The sequence below is a fragment of the Trachinotus anak genome, unplaced genomic scaffold, assembly GCF_046630095.1.
Source record: "Trachinotus anak isolate AG129_WGS33_773 ecotype Australia unplaced genomic scaffold, CSIRO_AGI_Tana_v1 ptg000005l, whole genome shotgun sequence".
NCBI classification, from domain to species: Eukaryota; Metazoa; Chordata; class Actinopteri; order Carangiformes; family Carangidae; genus Trachinotus; species Trachinotus anak.
Window position 1 is genome coordinate 20,625,522 of NW_027273856.1, and position 22,409 is coordinate 20,647,930.

Below are 22,409 nucleotides of genomic sequence, written 5' to 3' on the forward strand. Positions count from 1 at the left end.
ATGTTGTTTTCGGTGTTTAGCATATCAAAGAGGAGGGCTGCTCAGGAAAAATACGAGTCATTTCAGGCTGTCTACAGGAACTTCTGCTCAGGTTTCTACTCTATAAGCTTTTCTCAGTTGTGAGGCCCCTGCTGGCTAACATTTGGATGACTTTCAAGTCCCTCTGCACACCATTGTTATTCCTCTGTCTTTCCCTCAGATGTCCTTTTCTCACCACAATCACTCACTTGCTCTCGACTCAGAGAGGAAAGCAAGCATGCTAGCTCCTCAGAAGACACACAAACTGGTGAGTACTGTCAAAAGAACAGAACAATTTGCACAAAGCTTTTGTTTCCAGCCCTTTGAGTGGGAGACAGGTAGGCACTGTGGGAATAACTTGGCTTTCGCTTTGAAAAACTGTGGGGACAGAGGTGTCAAGTACAGACGAACCACAAGAACAAGAAGAGGATTTGTGTTTAAGCACTAAGCATATAATATGGGACATTGTATTCTATTCTGTCCTATTCTGTTCTACCCTATTATGTTCTGGTCTCATTTTCTATGGAAAATTTATATGACACAGCACATAAAATATTCCTTTTCTTTATTTTTTCATTAGTTGCAGGTATGGCACAAAAAATGGGTGACAAATCCAAAGAAATACAGTGAAAAAGAAGCCTGATCATATATAAATATAAGCACAAAACAGAGAAGAGTGACAGGTCATCATTACAGGGTGTCAGCACAGAACAAGATAAATAACATCACTGAAACACAGCTTTCTCAACAACCTTGATATTACAGCATCAAATCTCATTATTTCCAAGGGTCTTTTCAAGAGTGAGGAGGTGGAGAGGGGGCATTCCTCAACTGCGGCAAACATCTTCGTTTTGTCATCCAGCACACAGTTGGCTGCACTGATGGTAAATAACTGGACATGGAAAATGTTGCTCCTGCCTAGTCAGTGATTCCTGATCAAAGCAGGTGAAAGAGAAAGAGAGGACAGGCAGAGGAGGAAAGCCACCGAGGAGCGGTGAGATGAAAGAGTAGGTACCAAGAGGTGGCAGTTTTCCCACAGGTAAAGTTGTCACACTGAGCAGCCAAGCTATCAAATAGCGACATACTGCTTCTTCCCTGACAGAGTAAAATGAGATCTCTGAAATGTGTCTACCTTTTCCAGTTATTTAGTGAGACTGCACTCAGCCTCCTGTCGAGAAGTTGCTCACTACTGCCTATCCACTGTTTGGAAGTGAAAGAAGTGCACCACATTAAAATGGCAGTTTTACTATTTAAAAAGAAAACTGAACACTGTGGGTAAAGTTTTAGGTTTAATATGACAGACATTTTGTTCCTGTTTAAATCCTTAAAATGAACTCTTGACTGCCAAATTCAGTGTGACTGTTACTTCTGCCGGGCCATGCTCAACCTCCATACTTTTCCCCACTTTTGGTTCTCGATGTCTTTGCTGAACCGATACCAAGAAAACTGGTTGTGTATAGTGATAATTAGGGCTACCAGCTGCATTAATATGACACTAGTGGAACTGAATCATTTCTTTCGGGGGTGGGACGGGGAGGGGGCTAAAATAGGATGATGAATGGCACAATGTGACAAAGCCCTTCTTAGATTGAACAGAAAATGAGAACTTTTCCACTCATAAAGAAATGTTGGCACTGTTCCTCTTAGAGACCTCCAGTTAAATACAAGGTTCGAATAATAAAGTAGCAGGTAATTACAGTTGTAATTACGTAGGTAAAAATATGACAATTACAGCTGAATTACAGCTGAATTTCTTTAAAAACACCATCCAGGTAACAACATTACTGCCTGAGTTCAGCAGCACAACTGAACAGGACTTCTTTACAAGATCTTTTCCACTTCATAATATTACAAGGTATGCACTTTCTAAGAATTAAGGCAATAGTTTGTTTTAAATTACATTTTTTTTTACATACCAACTGGCCATGGTTCTACTCACATGAATAGCTTTAATCAAATTTACCAGAGAACCTGGGAAATTGTTTCGACATAGTGCAGGTTACAGCAATTAAATTCAGTCTACAGCCTGCACAAACTCTGACAGACACCATCCCTTAATGCTACAATACCTCTATTTTAATGGTGTTAATGTAAGCACTGGGTACATTTATGCACAACTGCAAAATTCATTAATGTAATCATCAATGCACAAAAGAAATAGCACTTTTTTTTTTTTCTTATATGAAACAGCATTGAAAGCAGTTTCTGTTTGTTTTCTTGGTATTTCAGGACCTCACCATATCTGACAATAGCTTATTTTCTTTTTAGTTTAGTTAAGGTTAATATGTACCTTCTATGTTACACAAAGGTAGCATGTCAAACGTTTTCAGTATGCAAAGAGAAACTGCATTCAAAAAGGAAAACACTCTCTCTGTCTCTCTACCCTGCACTGCACACTGCTCCCCTCCTCCCATCTGCCGAATGGTTACATGCTCTCCCTCCCTCTCCTGCTATGAAGATCGACTTGTGTTGTTTGTTTTCAGCAGCGTTACAAAGCAAATAGGCAGTTCCCATTGTATACTGTGACCAATGCAATGTATAGCAATGCAATACAACTGATCCAAACACCTTATTATTAATGTTCTGTATTTGTTGAGACTATAAGCTTTAACACTTTAGCTTTTTGTGTTGACTGAATTCTATGGGGCGTTTTCAGACTATAGTGGTTTTATCCTATTGTATCAGATTGAAAGGGGCTATAAAAATGTGTCTACCTCAAGTACATTAAAAAATTACTATAGATTCAAAGCACCACTTTTCTGGCATGATGTCAGCAATACATAACTATGTTTGGGTCTGAGACACATCAAGGAATTTATAGAAAATGGTTATTGAGTTAGAGCTGGTGAAAAAGGCTGAGGTGAGTGAGGAGCTGTGGCAGCAAACAACATTAGCATAAATATATCAGAAGAATAATAGTGAGAAGTATCAGGTTATAATGGCACCTGCAGGAAAATGATTGGATGTTATGAGTCAGCTGATTAAGCCTGTGATTGTGGTGCATGAATGGAACAGCTGATGCAAAATTAGTTCAATGCTCTGCCGACCACCGCATTAATGCTACGATCGATTTGAGCAGTTATTACTAGACAGTTGTATTAGATTGCAGGACCTACATTCCCATTCTTAGAGACAAAATCTAAAATAAATACAAACCTTTAAATTTCATTTTACTGTGAAAGGTCTACTTTGTAGAAAAGAGAAAAAAAAAGGTACTGTCATTTTGTCTTTGGAAACTTCTATTAAAAACTGTGGCACTATTACCATAACCATGAACTCTTACATGAGTGTCAAACTTAAGTAGCTGCTGTGAGAAAAATCTCATACTGTACTAGTTGGTGGGAAAAGCAACACACACAAAATGTCTTGGGCCCAGGTACAGTGATGTAAAAACAAAACACTTGGCAGATGTGGACACATTCAGCTCCAGCACCTAAACGAATCAGAAACTAGAAATACCTCAAAGCCATTCCCCCTTGTTAGTTTATGAACACTTTCCACCTTCTGCGACTACAGAAGCCTTTCATCATTAAAATACAGTCAGTCAACACTGTAAGAAAGCACACTGTCACGTAACACTGTTTACATATTCAAAACCTGTTAATCCCCTCCAATTGTACTTTGAAGCAGCTTAGAGGACTTTTATCAATAAATAGAGCAGAGCTGAGAGTGTAAGCCACTCACCAGGCTCACATCCCTCATACACATAAAGGGCAGAGGCTGACACAGGGTATGTGAATTGCACAAAAATGGAAATCAAGGATATGGTGAGAGCTGTAATACCACGAGCCCAAACAATGATTCATTTTTCTGTCCAATTTCAATTGTGGTTCTGGGAAAATTAGACAATATTCCTTCACACACACGACAATTTTGCAGATATGTATGAATGTACCCAATATTTAATGATGTATACACCATAAAACTAGGATAAAAATGAGGTCTGTCATAGTTTCTGCCGAAATAATTCCATAATACACATAACAAATTTTACAGTATGGTGACTGAGAGCAAATACACAGAGGACATTTTGCATACTTTAAAACTCAGGCTGTTATTTTAAAGCAAAAGTTTGACATTTTGTGAAACACTTGTTAATCAATGAGCTTTAAACTTTGGAGATAGCCAAGCTAGCTGATAACCACCTCCCACTTCTAGCTCAGTACTGATAGGGATAGTTTGACATTTAGAGAAATACACTTGTTCACAATTCTTGTCCAGAGTTAGTAATATCACTTTTACAGCTGTACATTTAATATGAAGCTACCAGCAGACAGTTAGCCTGGCTTAGCACAACGCCTTTAAACGGGGAGAAACAGCTATCCAGGCCCTGTTCCAAGACAACAAAATCAACTTGCCAGCACCTCTAAAGTTCACAAATTAGCATGTTACATCTTATTTGTGTAATTTATACAAAAATTGCAACAATTTGTGGTTTTGCAGGGCTAACATACAAGACTATTTACTTGGTATGGGGAGCAGCGACTTCCTGTGAAATCTCTGCTAGTTTTCTGGCAACCTGCTTAAAATACAACTAGTTTTTACTCTTTGGTTTTTGTACAGATTAAACAAAAGAGATATGTTTTAACTTGTGAGCTTTATAGTTGCTGGTAAGTGGATTTTGTTCAGACAGAGTTTAGGTTGATGTTTCCCTCCTTTTCCTGCCTTTGTGCTAAGCTAACAGTCTCCTGGCCGTAGCTTCACATTTAACCGAGAACTAAGTGGTACCAATCTCCTCATCTAACCTTTGGCAAGAAAGTGAATAATCTAATTTCCCAAAATGTTACACTATTCCTTTAAACCACTCACAACAATACCGAATTATAACCAAAGGTGTTCTTTTATGTAAATCCAGCTGTAATTTCTGATTATTTGTGTGGCTACTATCATATGGTGATTTTCTGTTCTCATCATGAATTGACCAGGTGCTCAGGATGGCTGTAAAAGGAACAGTTACCAAAATATCTTAAGAAACTCATATCCATACTTAGTAACAGTGATGGCTACACAGGGCACTTTGGCACTTTTCATTACCTACTATACCACAGGAGGATATAGCGACTAGCTAATGGATATTTTATCTGAGTTCATATTTTTGGAAACTGTGTCAAGCTCTGTGCCAAAATCGGATGAACCTCCTGTTGTTGACATGTCCAAAACAACCTACGAAAGTCTGAAAGTTCTCATCATCAAAAGCACACAAAGGACATGTTTTCTTTAAAACATTACATCTAGAAAGACTGTAAGAAAACAACTCTCCCCAGAACTCCTTTTACATTCATTGTGATCTGGGCCTTTTGAAAATAAAAACATACAAATGAAAATGTCTGAAATTATCTAAAAAACCAAAAAAACCAAAAACAAACAAAAACAAAACAGAAATGGATAGCATATAATACCTGTGATTATGTCTCTATAATAACATCATACAGACCATAATGATATTGTAAGGATGCCCTGAAATGTTCATCATTCTGCTCTGTTTTGCTTAGCATATTTATCTTCTTTACATGTATCAGTTTCTTATCACACCTATTGTACACAGCTTTTATGCTCACACATGTACATGACCCACTCAGACTAACCCAGGCTTCCACTGAAGAGGCTACATTTGCTGGACAGCCACAACACCATGAACCTTTGACCAGTCGGCATTCATGAAGATTTCATTTATACTTTTGACTGGGTTCCTTTGCGTTCTGTAGCATTGTGTTTGCACTATAAATATGAATGTATCAAGTAAAAAAATGATCAATTTGCTGTTAAACATAAACTTGAGTGTCAATAAGCCTGAATTTGTGGAAGTAGGTCACGTATGTGTCGAGAAATATAAAATGGATTTTATATGTTGAGACCTTGAACTGTATGTTGTGCTTCCTGTACTCCAACATAAAACATTTATCATAAACCTTTGAATAGAGCTTCTTTAACATTTACAAGTTATACAGTTACCAAATTGGTTTACTTCTTATGCTTCCATCAGCTTTGATACTTCAGCAATGCAAAGGGAGACAACAAGAAGAGAAAGGAAGTTAAGTCATCTTCAACAGAAAAAATAAGAAACAAGACACAAGTCCTCAAAACATTTGTCATAACCAACAATGAACGGAATTTTTCATTTTCTTATTTTCTCTTTTTTACAATACATTTTTTAAAAACCCCGCTGGTTAAGGTTATGGTCTCAGGTAGATCTTCCACAGTCAATCTTCACAGTTTGTGTAAAAGCAGAGAAACATTCTCGCTAGAGTAATAAAATATCATGACTATTATTATGGTCATTATTATCTTTTATTCTCATATTGTTCCATATAAATGGTGGAGGACAGGGGTGAGGCCAATCACCCTAATGAAGAGCCTGCAGTCCCAAGGTTCCTACTCTCCTCCCTGTACAATGCAATGTTTTATTCAGCAGTTGTTCTTTTCTTTTGTTAAAAAAATGCTCGTCCGCAGGGAAAGAGAATTATGGGAAGAGAGAGTGGGGTATTCATTCAATGAAGTGTCTTTATCCTCCCGCATGATCTTAAACTGTCTTTCTGCAAAAAACAGATCCAGAGCCTCACTTTCACTGTTGCCGCTGTTTTTATCCAAATTGTTTGCAAACCTGTGCTCGGTGTCTGCCAGCACTGCCTGGTCGGCTGCCCTCACATTGAACTATGCGTAGGCATAGGCTTAGGCGCATGCACACACACACAAACATACACACTCGGACGCATACAAACACACACAAACACAAACACACACACACACACACACACACACACACACACACACACACACACACACACACACACACACAGGCAAATGTTCCATCAGGAGCAAAATCCGGGTGTTGCACAACCCCCATACTCCCTCTTAACAAGCATGCCCTCCCATCAGCACTTGTGGGGCAAAAGAAACATGTAGAAAATAGCCCATCAGAGGAAACATGAACAGAGACGTGTTCGATGTTGATTAACACCCAGGCTCACGATTCGGTTTGTAATCTGAAGGCACTTTGTTTCATGGCAGAAAGTAAAGTGGCTTCTGTTCCACAGACGGACCGCTGACTGAATATTCGAGTCAGGCCTCACTAATCGGACCTCTCTGTACTCTCTGCCTGTTCCTCCCCTCCTTCCACTCTTCCTCCTGTTCATCCCTCCTCTCTGCCCTCTTTCCACCTCTTGCTCTCATTTCAGCTCATGAGCTTGAACTTCTTTCTGCCCAGTCCAACTGTCTACACCTCCGCTAATTCCTCTGCATTTATTGTTCTGCCACCACACCGTCGGTTGGCCACTTGGACTCGTGAGCACAGTGTTAAAAGATACATAGGCAGCTACAGGGGAGTAAGCAGACAGAACTGAATGTTGCCAGAGTCCTTGTTTTTCTACAGTACAGCACCAAGCAGATAAGGAAATGTCAAGGTGTGACGTGAGGCTGGGCCAGAGTGAAAAACAAGTGTCGGTGATTGGCATCTGGTGCAAGAAAATGAAGATAAGATACACAGAGAAAGGTCTGATTCCATGTATTTGTAAGCAGGGAAATGTTACTTCCTCTTCGAAAAGTCAGCAGTGTTTCTATTCCGCCGCCTTCCAAAGATATTTTCATAACTTCATAAAATTGTTCTTGTGCTTTACAAACTGTCCCCCCTCGACGCTTGTGAACTCTTTCGCCAAAGTCCAGGCTCACTCATCGCCCACCTGTCTTTGTGCTCGTAAAGACGTCCAGAGTCCTGCACCGAGGAGTGTTTTCTGTAAAAGAGGTCTCTTTAAAAAATTAGCGCATCTTCTTTATTACTTTTTGTGTAACTTTTTTATCACTATTTTTTCTCTCTTTTATTGATTTCGGTCCCTCTGAGGTCCATCAGGGGACCCCTGCTGCTTTCAGGATGCATGAATCTTTGGTGATTGGATGCCGAGGGTATAGCTCACAGACGGTGGGTCTGAATATTCGCCTCCGAGATGACAAAGAGAAGGGTCACCTCTGACCTTCTAGGAGGGTCATCACCAAGGTGATGCATAGCAGCCATATATGGGAGGATGAGGAGGGAGCCTTGGAGCTGAGATCTAAATAGGTAATAGAAACAGAAAACAGTGGTAGCTGCTTTTATTACATACTCAAAAAAGCAAAACACAAAAATGCCTCCAGGCTCAAAAACAGAACAAATGTAACAACAACAAATGTAACAAGCCAGGTGCCTTTGAAGAAATAGTCCAACATTTTGGAAAATGCACTTATTCACTTTCTTGCTGAGAGTTAGATAACAAGATTGATACCACAAGTTGCAGTTTTATGGGGTATTTTGTGTAGGGCCACTTCTTGGTACAGTGACTTCCTGGCCTACAAGTGAGTCTGTGCTTGTTGTCTGTCAACCGCAAGGTGTCAATAATGTATTATTGTATGTATTATTCCGATTTAGGGGTACTGATAGATAGAGCCAGGCTGGTTGTTCCCCCCTTCTTTCAGTTTTTATGCTAAGCTGGCTCTAGTTTTGTATTTAACAGATAGCCATGAGTGGTATTAATATTCCCAAAAAACTTTCAGCAAGAGCATGAATAATCAACATTTCCCAAAATGTTGAACTATTCCTTTAAGGCACAACTAACCTGCATGACCAGGTCCTAAGACGGCAACATCTTCAGTCAGAAGTCACATCAGATCAGGCCTCATGAGATATTTCTCCATTTTTTACCCTTACATCACATCAAGTCATGTAAGATTCATTACGTGAGATTGAATTCTATAATTCATAACATTACTCTGTCCTCAGCCTTGGTGACCACTCCTCTAACTCCGAATGAATTAATGCTGTCACTTGGAATCATAATGGATCCAAATGAAAAATAACTTGAATAATAATCTTGCAGTGATAAGAGAAAAAGAATACTTAATCAGATCACTGACTCTGATTCTCTTTGAAATGCCTGATGACATGAAAAATGGAAATAGATTCATCTATGGTATGTTAAAGGGATGCCTAAGATTGAGAGGCTTCTGGAAATAATCCATAAATAACGTGAATTAAATCAAAGGAACAGTGTTTGTCTGCCTACCAATTGCAGGCCATTTTCTGTGTCCTGTTTTCTGTTTTTACCTTCTGTTTGTTCCAACAGTGCAATTACAGTGCTCCACTCAGCCAGCATGGCTATCATTCATGTGACTACAACACTGTTGCTATGACAACTGTGTTCCCCATGAGATGGTAGTCCAATGCTGGCAACTGTCTGAGATTAGATCCCCTGTAAATCTCAACCTTGTCCAGCGAGGTAGAGCGAGAAGCTGGAGTTCAGGTAAGGGGGACAGAGGAGGGGATCCGGGAGGTGGGCATGTGGTGCTACTCACTGGGCGGTGGGTCTCGACATTCCCCTTCCTCCAGCGTGACATCATCGATGGCGATGTCTCCCTCGATGCCTGGTCCCCGAATACCTTCCAGTACCACCTAAAGAGAGAAAAACAAGTTTGTTTTTTTAGTCTGTGAAGCCTCGATAGACCACAAAAACAAGAAGATTAGCACCACTGCATGATAAAATCTAAATAAGTACACAGTGTAATTTGGCTAAATAGCCCCTTATAAAAAATAACAGCAGGTGGCAAGTGTTTATTTCAGTTTTTAATGTTGCAAAATGTAAAACTAAGAATGCCTGTGGTGCTGGGACAGTTAGAAGTGAGAGTGGAAACAAAGAAAAGACACAGAAGTGCAGCTGAAACTATAATTACTTTCCACAACTGCAGCCGTAAAAATGATGGAGAATATTGAACTTCTACTCACAAAGATTAGGCTTCCTGATGGCAAACCATGAGTGATATTGCTTTCTCAATAGCAACAATGTCTATGGATCCCGTCCACTTCTCTGCTTAATATTGAGGCTTGTGAAGTGCTACATCAATATGCAGCCCCCAAGGAAACTAATAGTTCACCATACAAACACAGACCGAGAGGAAAATAAAGGGCAACAGGGGGACTGCTGCTAGGTACTGGACTGATTAAGTTTTTTGGTCTCACCTGGAAGGACGCTGTCGGATGGATGCTTACTTTGGCCTGCTTCCAGCGGTCACCTTGGTTACCACTTAGCGACCACACGGGACCCTCAGAGGTTGTTTGGCCCTTCTGCTTTAAGAAGGCGTTCAGTGTCCCTGCACGAAGAGGCGAGAGGCAAACAGGTCACACACGCATGCACGCACATACACACAAGCCTGAGCTGTGGACCCGTACTGAGCCATGGTACATTTGCTTCTGAAGACTAAGCTTAATAATAATTGTATACAGTCATTTTTAGCCTATTTTTGTGGTAATTACCTTAAACTTGGTGTGCTCATTCCTCCCTGCTGTGCTCCCAACAATACACCGCTATTTAACTAAAGTAGGTCAACAGTACTCAAGGTAACCAGTCTCTCGTCACCACCTTTCAGCGTTCTTTTGTATGTGGAAATGAATGAGACAGATTTGTGTTGAAGGCAAATTTCCCAGACACACTACAAATACGTGTTTTGTGGACTATTGTCAACTTTGTTCTGAAAGTTTCTAGTTTCCAGTTCATATTCTACCACACTTTATGGCTGCTGGCAGTTATGTTAATAAACTCACTCCAGAAGTACCTACAAAGGATGTTACATTACTTTCAACCAGATAGCTGACTTTTTCCTCCATGTTCATACGAAATCATTCAATGCTTCAACTAGACTTGGTCTTGTAGCTTCTTTGATCACTGGCAAACACTTCATGCAGTTTCTCTGACTGAGGTTTGTATCAGCGGGTTGGCTGTTCTTTGTTCAATTGTGTAACTGAGGAGTGAAAGACAGTGTGAGTGTTGCTGAGGGGTCTATGTTTATTTAGTTAGATTTAAATCTTAAACAACAGTGAAATACAAACAAAATATTTTTGGTTTTACTTTTACTCTTGGCCACTCCTTCGCTTTTGGGCTCTTTTAAAAAAAAAACTCAAGTCAAGGCTTACTTGTGTCTGTGGAGCACAAAAAGTTGGAAACTCTGGCTCCAATGGGTCTGTTTAGTTTAAGAGTTAGTACAGAATGACTTAACAATTAAGATAATATACCACCCAACCACCCAGATACAGCAGGGGGGATTCGACTGTGAACTCCAGGGTAAAACTGCGAGTGAGATTGGATCCGGACTTTTAAGTTTAATATTCACCTCTGTCTCCTGCATTACAGATTTATGTATTCTTCTGCATTCAGAGCAGAGCCAACCAGTAGCAAAGGTTAAACTCAGGTCTTATGAATTGATACATTTATTAAACTGTGGTTCTTTAAGCGATGATAAATTATTCTCTAGCTCATAATAATCCAAATTAATTACCACTAATGGGCAATGTGTGATGAGAATATTTGTTGAGTGTAAATACTTTTCCTGTTCAGAACAGTTCTTTCTAATTTACTGTTAGTTTCAAACTATTTCTGCCCAGTCCTGCTTCCAGTGTCAGCTCACCTGCATTTCCATTAAAGCTGCACAGCAGAAGCTACTGGATGTCACTGCTGAAACCAACTGTGCATTTGAAAATGCAATATGACAAACTCATTTCAACTGAATTCATATATAACCCCTTGCAATAACACAGGAATACAGTCTCTTATTGAGACAGAATAGACTATATACCAGGTCTGAATTGAAGACTCTCCTCTTGTCTGGCCCTGGGCTTTGATATAAAACTGTCAGATGATGACACCGAGTGCAACCACTTTACCCTCCTCCCCAAACACACCGATTGTGTTAGTTTTTTCTATTTGTCATGCAGCAGGACTGTGAGAGAGAGAGAGAGAGAGAGAGAGAGAGAGAGAGAGAAAGGTCTTTCAGCGATGGGCCAGAAGGAGCAGTATCCATGGACCCAAATCAGTTTATTGACGCTGACACCATAGTGGAGCTCAGTAGGACCACTGCTCTGAAGTCAAGTGAATTTCACAAGTATGGAAAGCAGCACCTTCACACTGACACAGCTGATGAGCAGAAATAGCAGCAGCTAGGACTGCAACCTTGTTTTTGATGCATCTCTGCCTCAGCGAGGTGCCTCATTACTGTACAGCTCCCTTCAAAAAAACATCTCGGTGCTGAAACGGGGGGAGGCCATACTGTATGTCCCTGTTCATATCCTCTCATCAGCACGCTATACACTTTCCCCAACGACAGCACAATCTCCAGTGAGAGATGAGCTGTTGTGCAGAACATGACCTGCGGTTTCATCTACCACTGAAGTGTTTAGGATGTAGGAGGATTCTTGCTGAGCTGGCTTGCTTACATTTTCTTTGAACTCATTGCAATGTAGGTGGTTATGTCAGTGTCATCACATCCCGAGCAAAGGCATATGCTGTATATTCTTTTTTTTTTTTCAAAGAAATACCTGTGGCAGACACTTGTGAAATTTAAAAATATCTGAGAGGAGAAAGATGTGAGTCTAGTGAAACGTGAGAAATAGCTACTGGATATTTTCAATTATGTAGTGAGGACGAGAGAGAGGGGGATCGAGGTGCAGTACCACCCTCCTTGCTAATGAAAGGATGACTCCATTGCTTCTCAGAAGGTCAGGCTTAAAACAGACTTGCTTGGTGTGCTTTGCCGGAGACCTAATCCTATAAACAAATGCGACACGGGCTCCAAAGGCAAACTTTGATGTGCGCTTCAGTAATTAAGTGTGACCTTGTCTCAGGTATCCCCCCGCTAGCTAACTACGGAGGAGTTTCTTTGAGCCAATGCCACTGTTTTCATCAGTGTGTAGGCGAGACTCCTTATCGACTGATTCTGGCCTTTAGCGCTGCCGTGCCACAACTTGACTGTGACTCACCTCAACAGCACAGTCCCAGAGAGCATCAAACTCCCGGCATTTCAAGACGGAGCCGTGCCATGTTTGATGGCTTTGTGACTCACAGCTCTAAATATGAAAACGCCTTCAACTACTTAAAACAACAAAGTTCTCTGTGATGAGAAAAATAATACAGTCTATGTGAACATACATTATTTGGACCATTTGTCACAAGCATTCATTCTCTGGGGAGAAAATATCACAAACCAACATTCCTGAGCTTGGGGGCAAATTTCTTTCACGGCTGGAGAGGCAGAATACTAAATGGAGCGTAGCTATAGAGGATCTGAGCAGGGTTTCAAGTCCTTGACATTTAGCCCATTCATCATAACACGCCACAGTCTGGGCATGGGCTTCACCACAGACGGGGAGGGCAGAGAAGAGAGGGTCTGGCTGGCGATCAATTTGAGCAAATTGGAAATGTCATGGCCTACTCAACCTCGGCAGGGAGCCGGAGGAGCTCTCATCTCCCTGCTGAGTAGCCCTCCAACACCTCTATCCTTACATTCTCTCCACCTCTCCAGATGTTTGGTCCGTCCCCCCGACATGGACACTTCCACTCAGCCTTTCCACTGAGGACAGTGGAAAAGTAGCCTGGCTAAATTTCAGCCCTTGTGGTGTCCTGTTGTCGACTTGGTGTTAAAGGATCAGATCACACACATGAAATAAGGAACATTTTCCCACTTATTGCTGCTGATGTGTAGCTATGCAAATAGTTTTGCAGCATTTCTAAGATATTTGCTCTTGAGTTATCTGCCCCGACCCATATATTGAAGTTTTGTTTGTAAATTACACTGTATAGCAAGGTGTATTATAACCAGAAGAGCGCACTAAGTGAAGGTCAGTGGGTGAATTTGTCAAAAAATAAAATGTAATGTAAAATTCTCACTAATAAAGTGAGAAAAACTTATTTAGGCTGGAGTTTATCCCCAAATTAGAAAAATAGTCTATTACTCAATGGAACGATCTGTAGGCCTATTTATATTATTAATGCAAATAAAGAGTCATTCATCTTATGCGATGAAGATTCACAAAAGGAAATATAGCTCGCAAGAATCTATCAGCCAGTGCACTAAAAACCAGAGAGAAAGAAGAGGAGGGAAAGCTGAGTGTGTTGATTTGGAGCAGCAGATCCAGCAGAGGCTCAGAGTGGAGCAGGTGGAGGGTGGAGACGGCGCTGATACCACCGATGTCTCACTAGAATACTGAGGTAAACGCAGCCAAATGTTCACTGTAAACATGTTATTGAAAGAGAGAAGAGTGTAGCTGCCAGCCTGTGGTGATTTCACAGTTTACTGAATGTCAAGTTCAAGTTTAACTCGCTCAAAAGTGCAACTATTTGTCCCCTCTTTGTGGTTATTTACTATCAGGACTCTCTATTTGGTTCTTCACTGTCTTTTTTTTTAAATCTATTTTTTCATTCTTATATTCATTTTTTGTGAACTAAACCATATCTTTGGTAAACTTGGAATTTTTTTTAGATTGGTCCCTGAGCTTTTTTATGGTGCAAATGTCAAAGGTGTTGGTCCATGACACAACACATGGTGCTCATGGCAGATAAAAAGGGAGACATTTGGTGGGCTGGGCAATTACAAGTAGTAAACAGTCCAAAATATGATTCAATAACACACAGTGGTGCAGTGACCTAAGACACATTGGTGCTGGACAGTTGATGACTGGAAAAAGTTTGTCCAGTTCCAAATACAACAACACAGGACACATCATGCATGAATACAACTATAAAGGACAGTGTGGGAGCTGCAGTGGTTTGATCAACATGCAAGTGGATTAGACTGGGTCCATTAATCTGTACGTGTAGGCCTCCCTACTAGAACCAACCAGAGCTCTTATTTTCTTATTGAAGAACTGATGCAATTATGTTGTTTTTAAACATATTTTAAGCAAAATCTAGAATTACTTTCTTGATATTACTGTAAATGCTTTCTGCAGTGCTTAAAGTGCATAACATCAGCTTGTTGTCTAACAAACTGCTCTCATACCTTAGCAGCATCTAGTCCCCAAGATACCAAGATGACCCTGCAACCCCACCCAGAGGTGCCCTCTCACTTGCTGTCTGGACCTGTGCAGTAGCTAATGATAACAGGGCGCAGCCGAGGCAGAGAAATCACCACTTGTGGCCCTCAACACTGTGTGAACCTGCTGTTTTGGTGCTTGAGATCCAATCTTGCTCACCACTCCCAAATTCACAAACACACCAGCACCACAAACAGCATGCACTCAGAGCAGGAGTGCTTGCAGTCGGTTGATTGGGTCCCTGGTGAAGGAAGCCTAAGAGTCAGATGTAAGCCTCGGAGTGCTCCTTCAGTCGGTCTGCCGTCTTCAAATGGGCCATACAAGTTTGTTATCCACATTCACTGAGGAATGTAAGAGCGAATGCCCAGCAGTAGGGGTTTTTTTGCAAAATGAGATATTGTTTGCTAGAAACATCTGTATTTACAAAATTTTAGCATCAAAGCACAAAACTCTCCACTGCACCCATGACAGGGACCAACTAAGTGTGTTGCTAATTGCTAATTCTGTTGCTTATACAAAAAAATGTTGTGCTTCCTTTTTTTTTTTTTTTTTTTAAACCACAGCGTGGCTCCTGTGTTTCCTGTCTCACAAACAACTATTTTTTCACGGACAGACACACACAAAAAAGAAAACCCCACTGGGAAACTAGTAGGAGGTGGACAGCAATTTCAAGAATCTCATCTCTCAATTTCTATTTCAAAGCCGCTGTGATGTCCCACAGATGCTTGATGATGGAAACAAAATTTGCGGTGTTTCCTCATCGACTGTTTAGTTCCGCACAGATAAAAACGCATCCCCTTCATTTAGCAGAGCATCGCCAGAGCAATGCGCGTTTCACTTGAAGATGTTTTTGCTGCTTAAGCAACCAAAGGACAGAACAGTGACAGAATGAGAGTAATTATTCATTCTTCATCTATTTCTCGGAACTACTGAGCAATGAATCTAATTAAGAGGTTCCTTTCTACAAATTACTCCAAAGAGTAATCAAAGAGTTTGTTATACAAGCTGCGGACAGTGGAGTGAAGCGTATGAGCAGTGGATCTTACCTATGTGTTTTCCATACATGTGGTAGAAGAAGCCAAAGCAGTAGGCAGGTGGGTTGGTGATACCATATGGGTTTTTAGGTGCTACGTTGAAGAATGGACTGACAAGCCGTGCCTGGTCCCCTTCCTTCCGCGGTCTCGATGTCTCAATGTACATATAGAAACCTTGAATCACAGGGACACATGCAGTGACATACAGACACACAGAAAGCTACTATAAGCAAGATTTACTGGTGGGTAAAATCATCTTCACATAAAACCTAAAATATAACAAACTATTCAGATTCTGGAAGATGTAACATCCTTTACCTCAAGGTTTTTCGGGACGAGCAACAATTAAAGTATCATTCTGGTTAATTTCAACTAGTGTCTTGTTTTGCAGTTTTGGTAAATCATTTGTATCAGTTATGGAGTGTAGAAATATTAGTGGTCTAAACCACTATTTGGAGGTAAAACCTGAATGGTAATAATCCATCACTGCACATTAAAACCGTGCACACAAAGATTAAACAGGCAGTTTGGGTAGCAGTTGTTTCCATTGTCACATTCCCAGATACTGGCAGTTAACCTGGTTAGTACCTATGGGACCAAAGCTACAAAGGTCTACTGTAAACACTGATGTATGTAGTACATTATATATAGTACAGTATATGTATCTGATTATGCTTTGTGGATATCTTTTAGGAAGTAGGACAAAGTCATTGCGTCTCACTGGGAAACTGCACAAACAGCGGACACACCCTGAAAAATAAGAATGCAACGTTCAGAATCCCATAACTACTTTCTCACTGGCTTCACTCTAAACATTGGGTAAAGCGAGGCATCCTTGGTCATGCTCGGCTGCTTTTTAGCCAGTCTGTGATAGCATGATGAAAATGAAACCTTCCATATCAGAGATAAGGAGCCAGGCTTTCTACGAAGGACAGCTCTCCTTTTACTAATAGCAATAACCAGGGGCAAATCGAGACGATAACAATGGTTGTTACTTTTATGCTCCCTTGGTCTGACAGTCGTGGACAGCAGTGGTGATGGCAGAGAGTCAAACAGTCCTCTGATTGTGCCTGAGCCACATAATCTGAAGCCGATCTCTGCCCAGCCACAGGCACAAGCACAGGCACAGGGAAGGTAGCAAGTGAGCAGCTCCACGCCCCTCCAGCCAAAATCAAATGGAATATCTCCCTCAGTTGAATCTCATATCAGATAATTATACGCAAAGAGGAATGGGGCTGGTAATGAAATGCTGGACATTTTGAAACCATTAGGTGATTAAAGCCAATGCATTATTTACAGCATCAGCTGCTGCTGGTGCCACAGCACCATAATAGGCACTTCTATTCCACCACAGATAACTTCCATCAGAGGATTTTATATGAATCCTCGCATGGATTCCTACAAATCCAATTTTGTTAATTCACTATTTAAGTTCTTGAATATGAAATACCTTCACATGTAATACATTGAATACTAAATACTGTGCAGATTTCTTTGGTTTAGGCATCCTCAGAAACAGCTGCAGACACTCTGTCACAAGATAATCTGGAAAATAAATGGTCAAGGCTGCTCATTGTTAGATTGTGCTGCATCAAACCTCCGGTGACACACTGAGTGCAGCTGAAGTCTTCTATTATGCAGTTGGAAACACTTTAATCTTTCTAACTTATTTCAATATTACAAAAAGTGGCACTTTTAGTGCCATGTTTACAAATAAAGCCACAGCATAATCAACATGTAATGTGACATGATAATTACACTGTTTGCCTGCTGCAATGTGGGAAATCCTGTATTTATGCATGGATTACATAGGAAATAACAGAGTGGTGTCCATTTAAACGTGTGCATTCTACCAACTTATCTCCAATCCAATGAGCAGGTGCAGTGTTTTCAGAGCCACACTGACAGCTGGCAAAAATAATCACTTACACCAGCTCTGTTTTTTCCTGTTGGTGCATAAGTTTACAATATGATGCTCAGTTTTATAGATAAATCCCCATCTGACAAATGTAATTGGGCAACGTGGTTGGTGACTTCTGTACTATTTGCTATTTTATGCACCAACATATTACATATATCTATCTATGTATCTATTCTTTATACGTATACATACATATTCATGCTCAGTGTCATGGGAAATTGAATTCTATTCCAGCATGTGTTGTGCAAAAGCAGGGAAGAACAGTATCACAGGCAAATATATTCACACTTGTACTATTCAATTCTAGCACACATACAGTAGTAAGGTAATAATAAGCTGCCTAGCCTTGGAAATAATGTTTTTTTTTTTTTTTTTGAAGTACAGCTACACTAATGATTGGACAATCAAAAGGGGTTTAGTAAATGGTTAATTCCAATTTAAGGAATACATACCCTGCTTGGAACCACTACGATCACCACTAGGCCCGGTGTTGGGTGTATATTTGGTGTCGCGGGTGGCAGCACTGTGCCGTGTCCAATCAAAATCATCATTCTTGTCCTGGGTGAACATGCAGATGGGCTCCTCCTCAAAGCTGCAGTGGAACTCTCCTAGTGAGTGACAGAGCAGAACTGGGCTCTTACATTCACATCATTACAAAAAAAAAAAAAAGTTATACAAAGCCTGGAAGCCACAGCACAGTATGTGAGCAGTGTGACACCTACTGTATATTTATGAGATCTCCCGGGGTGTGTACGTGTGTGCATGTCTCATGGGGGATATACAACAACCCCATCCTAATTACACCATACAATCTGGTGAGGGGAATTTCTAAATTAAGATGTGATCTCTGGCTGACTGTAGTGGAGATGTCATTGAGTGTGTTTGGTGTTTCTCAACATGCAGTTTGGCTCAGTTCAGAAAGGAAGTCTGTGCAGAAAGTGTGCTGCACTCACACCAACAGCGGTGTGTGTTTGCGTGTGTGAGTATCAAAAGTGGTTATTAGAGGCTATACTATGACAGCCCACCACTGAATCATGATGGATAGCATTCAATAAACACTCACTCACACACACTGCCTCAGTAAATAATATAAAATTAAATACAAATCTCATGTGAGAGAGGTTAGAAACAGTAAATTACAATTTTTCAAAGGCATTAATGGGTTTTCTAGATGTTGCTTGACATTGTAGAAGTAGTATTACCTGCATGAAGAGTGAATCTGTTGAACTATGTTGCTAATAATTTTTAATAACTCTCTTTTTTCATGGTTGAAAGTAAAAATGAGGTGACTGTCCTTGGATGTTTTGTAGTAGCTCACTAGTAGGACTTGATATAATCAGTTTTTAAAATTGACTCCGCCTTCCTGCTTCTCCATCACTCTCCATCTTCTCTGTAGTAGGTGTGCAGGTCGAGATATTGGGTGCCCCCCTCTTCCCTCTATCCCCTTCACCCTCCCCTCTCCTCTGTTGCTCTCCACGCCCCTTTGACAGCAATTTTTAAACTACTGGTGTGTGCAGAGAGGGAATGAAAGTGTGGGTTTGTCACCTCTTCACGAAAAAAAAAAGAGTAATTGTTACTCCAGCATGAGGTTATGATGGGTCGCATGTAGGGGAATGTCTACTAGTTTATATACTAATGAAGAGTCAGAAATCGCACATGTGGGGAACAACCCACTCACTTTAATTAAGGGGTAGAGGCAAGATCAACAGTGTCAAAACCTCTATTTAATTCATGTAACAAACAAAGCAAAACACCTAACCAGAGGACATGGTGCTGCTGAGCAGTGTCCTCAAAGAGATAGTAAAAAGGAGCATTTAGATTCAGGATGCAGGCATGTGTTCTGATAAATATTCATTGATTTATTAAAACGTAGCTGCGAGCAGTTTGGAGTGGTGACCTTGAGAGGAGCAGAATCTGCAGCTTTTACTCAGGTAATGGAGGTAACATAGAGGTAGAGAGTGGGTGGATGGACCGAGGGATGGAAGAGGGCAGTCGTGCTGCGAGGCAGAGAAGGGAAGAGAAAGGGATAGAAAGAAAGAGCAGGAGAGAAAGAGGTGGTGGAGTGGGAGAGAGGAGGAAGGTGCCAGGTTGCAGGCACTCTTGACTCTTCTCCTCATAGGCATGCAGATTTAAATGGAGGTCTAGCTCCTGGCGCTAGACACTGACGCCCCCATCCACTGTGAGCTAAACTAAATGTTTTCGCCTTCTGCGCCAGGGAGAGATGGGAGGATTTGGAGGATAGGCAGAGGAAGGACGGAGGAAGAGGAGGCGTGCAGGTAAGATAGTTTCCTTCAGGGATTTGGATAATGATGTTGGTGATTAGGATGTTTGTTATTATGTTGGCAATGTTTGTGTGAACACCCACCGAAATATATATCTATTTAAGAAAATAAACCACAATACACAAGAGCACACTGCAGCACAGCAAACAGTGATTAAATGTAGATTCTCAAGACGTGAATAATGTGAATTTGTAAAGTTTCAACAATGAAATGCGTCATAAATGGGACTAAACATTAAAGAATAGAAACACATATGGCACAGATGCATGCATAAGTAATGCTCACAAAACACAGAGCGTGCAAATGTACTCACAGACATACACAAAAGCTCATATCTCATGCAAACACAGTGTCCAAAATGTGCAAAGTCCTGCAGAGATTTAAAGCTCTCAACATGTCAACAGCCCAATGCAGGTTTACTCTCAGTTCCTACAGGGACGTCTTATTCATCATACTTCATTTAGCTCCACTTAGAAAGATCCTCCAGAGCAGTGTGACATGTTGAGAGTTAGATCTCTACGGCGTGTACAGTTACTTTGAGTTTTCCCACTGTTCTCACAGACTGTGCTACGACAGAAGGAGCTCGCTCTCTGGCGAGAAATGCAAAGTGAGGTTCACATTACTTACTCAGATGAGGGTTGATGGGAGCTGTGAAAGAGAAAGGTCAGGCACAGTCATTAATACAGAATATCTTAGCTGTTTAGCTGTTAAAAGGAAACATGCACAGAGGCACACACAGCTGTACAAGCACTCAAAGTGTTGCACTGTTAAAACACAGTTTGGCTGTTTTGTGTGCTCTCCTCCACCTTACACAGAACCCAACACAAGCATATCCACAGTAGCTGTTGCCATTAACCTTCCATCCTGCTTTCATCTGCTGTTTGGTGTAGAACTAATAAAAGTCTACATATATAATACTTTGCTCAGTGTTACACTATAGTAAAAACAAAATGAAAGAGGCCCAGGAGATGTCCAGAAATATTGTGATATTAAAGTGATATTAAAAGACGGGAAGCATATCAGAGAGTGTACACTTCATCTTCGTCAAGCTCTACTGCTTTCACAGTGTGTAAACATACAGAAAATATATATGTAAACAGGAAACAACCCACTGGCGCCCGCACAATATGGTGAGTATTGAGCAGAAAGAAAGAGACGTCTGGGATTTTGAAGTGGAAAAGGTGACAGCAGTTGTTCTCTGCCTGTTATCAAATGTAAAAGACAGAGGGATTAGGAAGACCAGCCTGGCCACATTAATAAGCTTATAGCGCAAACTGCTTATCTTTATTGCCATTTACCGGCATTGCTGATGTTCTTGACCAAGGTGACTTCCACTTAGAGCACTAAGCCTATTTTATACTTCCATTTAGAATCCAATAAATCATAAAAATGAGTAATAATCACAAGTGTGTCAGCTAATAACTTCCCGGTAACATCCTTGATTCTTCTTACGTTTTTACAGAAACTTTTGCATCAAACACTGATAAGTTGGGTCCACTGAAATCATGCAAGGCTTCTTTTGCATTCTGTCCACCCAACCATGGTTCAATGCATCCCTCATTGATAATTTAAGAAGCTACTGCCGCAGCGAACACAGAAAGGTCAAGGGTATCACACAGAGTTGCAACAAGCCAGTTAGTTGGCACTTCACTTTTTGCAGAGTAAATACCATTTAACCTGTCAAGAAGATTCATGGGCATTTTCATGATCGATTGCTGACCGGCTGAATAGATGCAATACATCAGCTTTACCACAAAACTATGTTGCTTTGTGATTTATGAAACCTTGCTGTTCATGGGGGGAATTGATTTTAATCCAGTCAATTAAAGTGAGTAATAACAAATCATTCCTACAAAGGAAAACATGTACTGAAGAGAGGGGAAGCACACGGGTTTGGTGGAATTGGTCCTTTTAAAAGCAGAAGGTAGCAGTGACTTCTGTTTATTGTTGTGGGGCTCATGGAAATGTACGTCCACTCGTTCACTTGCAGTGTTGGGAAAAGAAAGACACACACACACACACACACACACAGAGGGAAACAGAGTGAGAACAAACCATTGCACTTCCAATTGAATCATATAAAAGATTCAGTGAACTGCGACGCTGCAGCTGAATCCTCGCTGTGAGTGAGAGGCACGAGTGTGGAAAGAACTGGCTGTGCACCCTCCTCATATAAAAGCTTTAATAATCTTTTATGTTACAGATTGTGAAAATATCTGCCTCCCAACGCTCGATGCTTCCCTGTGAATCTACACTGGGCTGCACAGAGCGCCACTGCTGCAGTGACAGAGACTGTGGAGAGGGAGGAAATCATCTGGGCTGTTGCAGAGAAA

General features: G+C 40.8%; 1 protein-coding gene across 2 annotated transcripts in view; it reads right to left on the bottom strand.

The window, feature by feature from the left end:
- Positions 1-566: 566 nt before the first annotated feature.
- Positions 567-22,409, bottom strand: part of LOC139621900 (MAM domain-containing glycosylphosphatidylinositol anchor protein 2-like) — a 162,376-nt gene continuing 140,533 nt past the window's right edge. Inside the window, exons 13-18 of one of the 2 annotated variants that reach the window (XM_071478864.1) lie at positions 20,704-20,724; positions 18,247-18,402; positions 15,886-16,047; positions 9,998-10,128; positions 9,337-9,433; positions 567-8,060 (exon numbers count right to left, since the gene is read on the bottom strand). In XM_071478864.1, coding sequence (XP_071334965.1) covers positions 7,972-8,060; positions 9,337-9,433; positions 9,998-10,128; positions 15,886-16,047; positions 18,247-18,402; positions 20,704-20,724 — 656 coding nt within the window. In that variant the 3' untranslated portion in view covers positions 567-7,971. The remainder of the gene's footprint in view (positions 8,061-9,336; positions 9,434-9,997; positions 10,129-15,885; positions 16,048-18,246; positions 18,403-20,703; positions 20,725-22,409) is intronic. The other variant, XM_071478865.1, reaches the window with a different exon arrangement.